This window comes from Trypanosoma equiperdum (assembly GCF_001457755.1).
Source record: "Trypanosoma equiperdum strain OVI genome assembly, contig: ctg_1067, whole genome shotgun sequence".
In the NCBI taxonomy this organism is placed as follows: Eukaryota; Euglenozoa; class Kinetoplastea; order Trypanosomatida; family Trypanosomatidae; genus Trypanosoma; species Trypanosoma equiperdum.
The window spans coordinates 1-3,054 of record NW_027123024.1 but is presented as its reverse complement, the minus strand read 5'-3'; the positions used below and the strand labels follow the sequence as shown (position 1 = coordinate 3,054).

The following is a 3,054-nucleotide window of genomic DNA, read 5'->3' as shown; positions in this document are numbered from 1 at the left end:
AGATGAAGATGAAGATGAAGATGAAGATGACAAAGAGCCAAAAGAGGTTGCCTTCAAGGAAACTGTTGATGTCCTAAAGGTCAGTGAGGACGTACCGGAAGATAAAGATGATGTGAAGCCAGCGACAGTTGAAGCAGACATAACTAGAGAAGGTGCTGAGGAGACGAAACAAAGTGAAGACATCCCCAAGGGAAATGCACGAGAGGACTCGGAGGAGGACAAAAAAACTTATCCATTACGTGAGGAAGTGCTGGAGGATGCCGGAAATAAGGGGATCACAGTCAATGACGCTGTCGGTGGGAGCAAAAGTTTGCTTGAGATCGACGAGGAGAGGTTCAGGAGAAACGAGGAAATGCACCAAAAGAACGAGAAATTGCACCAGAAGAACGAGGAAATGCAACAGAAAAATGAGGAGATGCAGCGGAAGAATGAGGATATGCTGAGGCGGAACGAAGAAATCCTTCAGCGAAATGAAGAAATGCTGCGCAGAAATGAGGAACTACTCAAGAAGAAAATGAGAGCATTAAAAAATCGTGAGATGAGGAAAGCAACGGAGATTCAAAAGGTCATTAAGGCCCCGCGAGGCGACTACAAAACCACACGACTTCGGCAGTCACCACATCCGCCGCGGGCCACCAGCCGTCTGTCATCTACCGGGGAAATTGAAGGAAGGGTAGGACGCGAGGATCCCACTATGATTTTTCCCTCACCTCCCCGGGCCCGGAGTGTAGAAACCGCAGCAATTCTCGTGGACATGCGCAAGATGCTTCGCGAGGAAATCGCGGTTAGTTTGGATGAAGCGTGTTCAACCATAACAACAAAGGCTAGAGAAGCAGCAGCCTCCGTAAGGCAAGAAATCCTTACGGAACTACGTGACGGTTGCGGTGAGGCGTCGACAGCCACGTATTCGGTGGTACGTCCGGGAAGCACACCGAAATTCGCAGCGGATGAGGGGGAAGGGCAGCAGGCCTTCGCTACGGAGTCTGAGACAATGCAACAGGAATTCCACAGCACGCAGGAGACGGCATTGGAGAAAAAACTGATGGAGCATATCTACGATTTACAGGAGAGGTTGGCATTGTACGAGGCGGAGCGCACGGAGTTTCGTAACATTATCCGCGTTCTCGTCCAAGCGCATACGAAGAACAGCGGCTCTCCAAATGCAGCACTGGATTGTACCGCGGCTTCGAGTGGACCGGAGCCACCGTCATTTGTCACGGAGGTGGCGGCTGTAGATCCACGGAAGTTGTACAAATTAAAGAATGAACCGATTTCCCTAAGTTCTCAAATACCGACGCTGCACCATCCTTTACGGTGTGACAGAGTTTCGACAGGGACCGAAACAACGTTGGGGTCGCGGCTGATGCGTCAGAAACTACAGGCAGACACGCACGATCAACAACCCTGGTCTCAGCGTGGTCTCGGGTTAAGTCGCGCAGAAACGGGAAGAGGAATCCAAAACAATCTCAGGCAAGGGCCCAGTAGGGTACAGGGTGGCTTACCAAAACTTAAAAATAATGTAGTGGAGACTGAAACGGTTCGTTATAATACTTCGTTGGATTACACACCTAGCAGATATAACCGGCGTCAGGTGGAGTCCTTTCCACCACTCCCCTACGAAAGAACTCGGCCGAGTGGTACACACACGGGGAGCTGAAGAAAACAAAAGATCAAAATGTATGTAATTTGAAAATCCAAAGAATCACACAACCCTCAAATGGTTGTCCAAATCGCGGTGGGAGGAAGTTGCAACGAAACATTGAATCGGCTGGATGATGTCCATTTTCGTGCGTGTGGGCAACTTTGTACTGTTGTTCTTGTTGTTGTTTTTTTTTTAAGAAAAAAAACGGCATCGACTATTTGTTGGCACATCTTTCCCCCCCCCCTCCCTTTTTTTTTCCTTCTTCTTTGCTACTGTTACCATTGTACAAGGCATATGTAAATGTGAATTTGCATGCTCGCTTTATCAACAATGATGTTTGTTTCTTCTCCACTGGGTGTACCTCAGGAACTTATCTAATGGTAAATTGTCCACACACATACACACATACACACACGCAGCCACAGTTCTCTTCTGTTCTCTCTGTTCTTCACATTTAAGCGCGGGTAATGTCCAAAACAAATCAGAACCAATCGAATATTTAAAATTAAAGGGGAAGGTAGAACTCTTTCAGTTTAAAAAAAAAAATGAAAAAGGAGTGGATTGATGATATGCACGGATAAAAGTGTAACATGCAGTCGTGTTTGCACATTAGTGTCGAGAAAGGGAATGGAAGGACTTGATATATCGTTTCTTATTATTATTATTTTTACTCGATTTGCACACACACACACACACACCTCCAACAATCTCTGGATATCTTGCCTTTAACTATGGAAGATATCAGTACCGCTGAAACACCAACGGTGGGGGGAGGGGAATGCTTTACGCAGCAGCGTATTTGACGTGGTGAGTTTCTCACTAATAACCGTATGGGGTAATTTAAAAAAAAAAAAGAAAGAAAGAGAAGGTACAAAACCATTCTCATAGACGAGTTATTCGTGGAAGGTCTGTCTCTTGCCTGCGCCAATGCAATGCATTTTCGCACCGTTACAAACCTCTTTTACTTTCCGTAGAGCCTTTCACGACTTTATTGCCGTATCCACATTTTCTCACTCCCAAATGCAAAACATGAAGCAGCTGTCCATTTAGAAGGTACTTTATGCGTTTTACCCGATGCGGTTGTACAAGTCCTCTTTTTTTTTTTTTAATTATTATTATTATTTCCTTCCGTGGCGAGGAGACACCCCAAAAGCAAACGACTTCGGCGACTCCATAAACATCACCATTTCAGCAACCGGGTTGCAGAGGGGTGGGGGGGGGTGTTATGCAAACTGCCGTGTACTTCAAAGCAATGCCTTTTGAAGATAAACGGAATCACATGCTTCCGTTTATTTTGTCAGGCATATCATTTATTTTCTGCTGTTATCGATTGTTTCAGATATATTTCACCAAAAGGAACCTCAGTGCTTAACAGCTCGATCATCAAAACTTTCAACGTCGTTTTTTTTTTT

General features: G+C 45.6%; 1 protein-coding gene across 1 annotated transcript; it reads left to right on the top strand.

The window, feature by feature from the left end:
- Positions 1 to 352: 352 nt before the first annotated feature.
- On the top strand, positions 353 to 1,657 carry TEOVI_000550200 (uncharacterized protein; the record flags this gene model as incomplete). The annotated part of the gene is made up of 1 exon (XM_067220149.1): positions 353 to 1,657. One exon carries the CDS (start codon positions 353 to 355, stop codon positions 1,655 to 1,657), a length of 1,305 nt encoding a protein of 434 aa, XP_067076250.1.
- Positions 1,658 to 3,054: the final 1,397 nt, after the last annotated feature.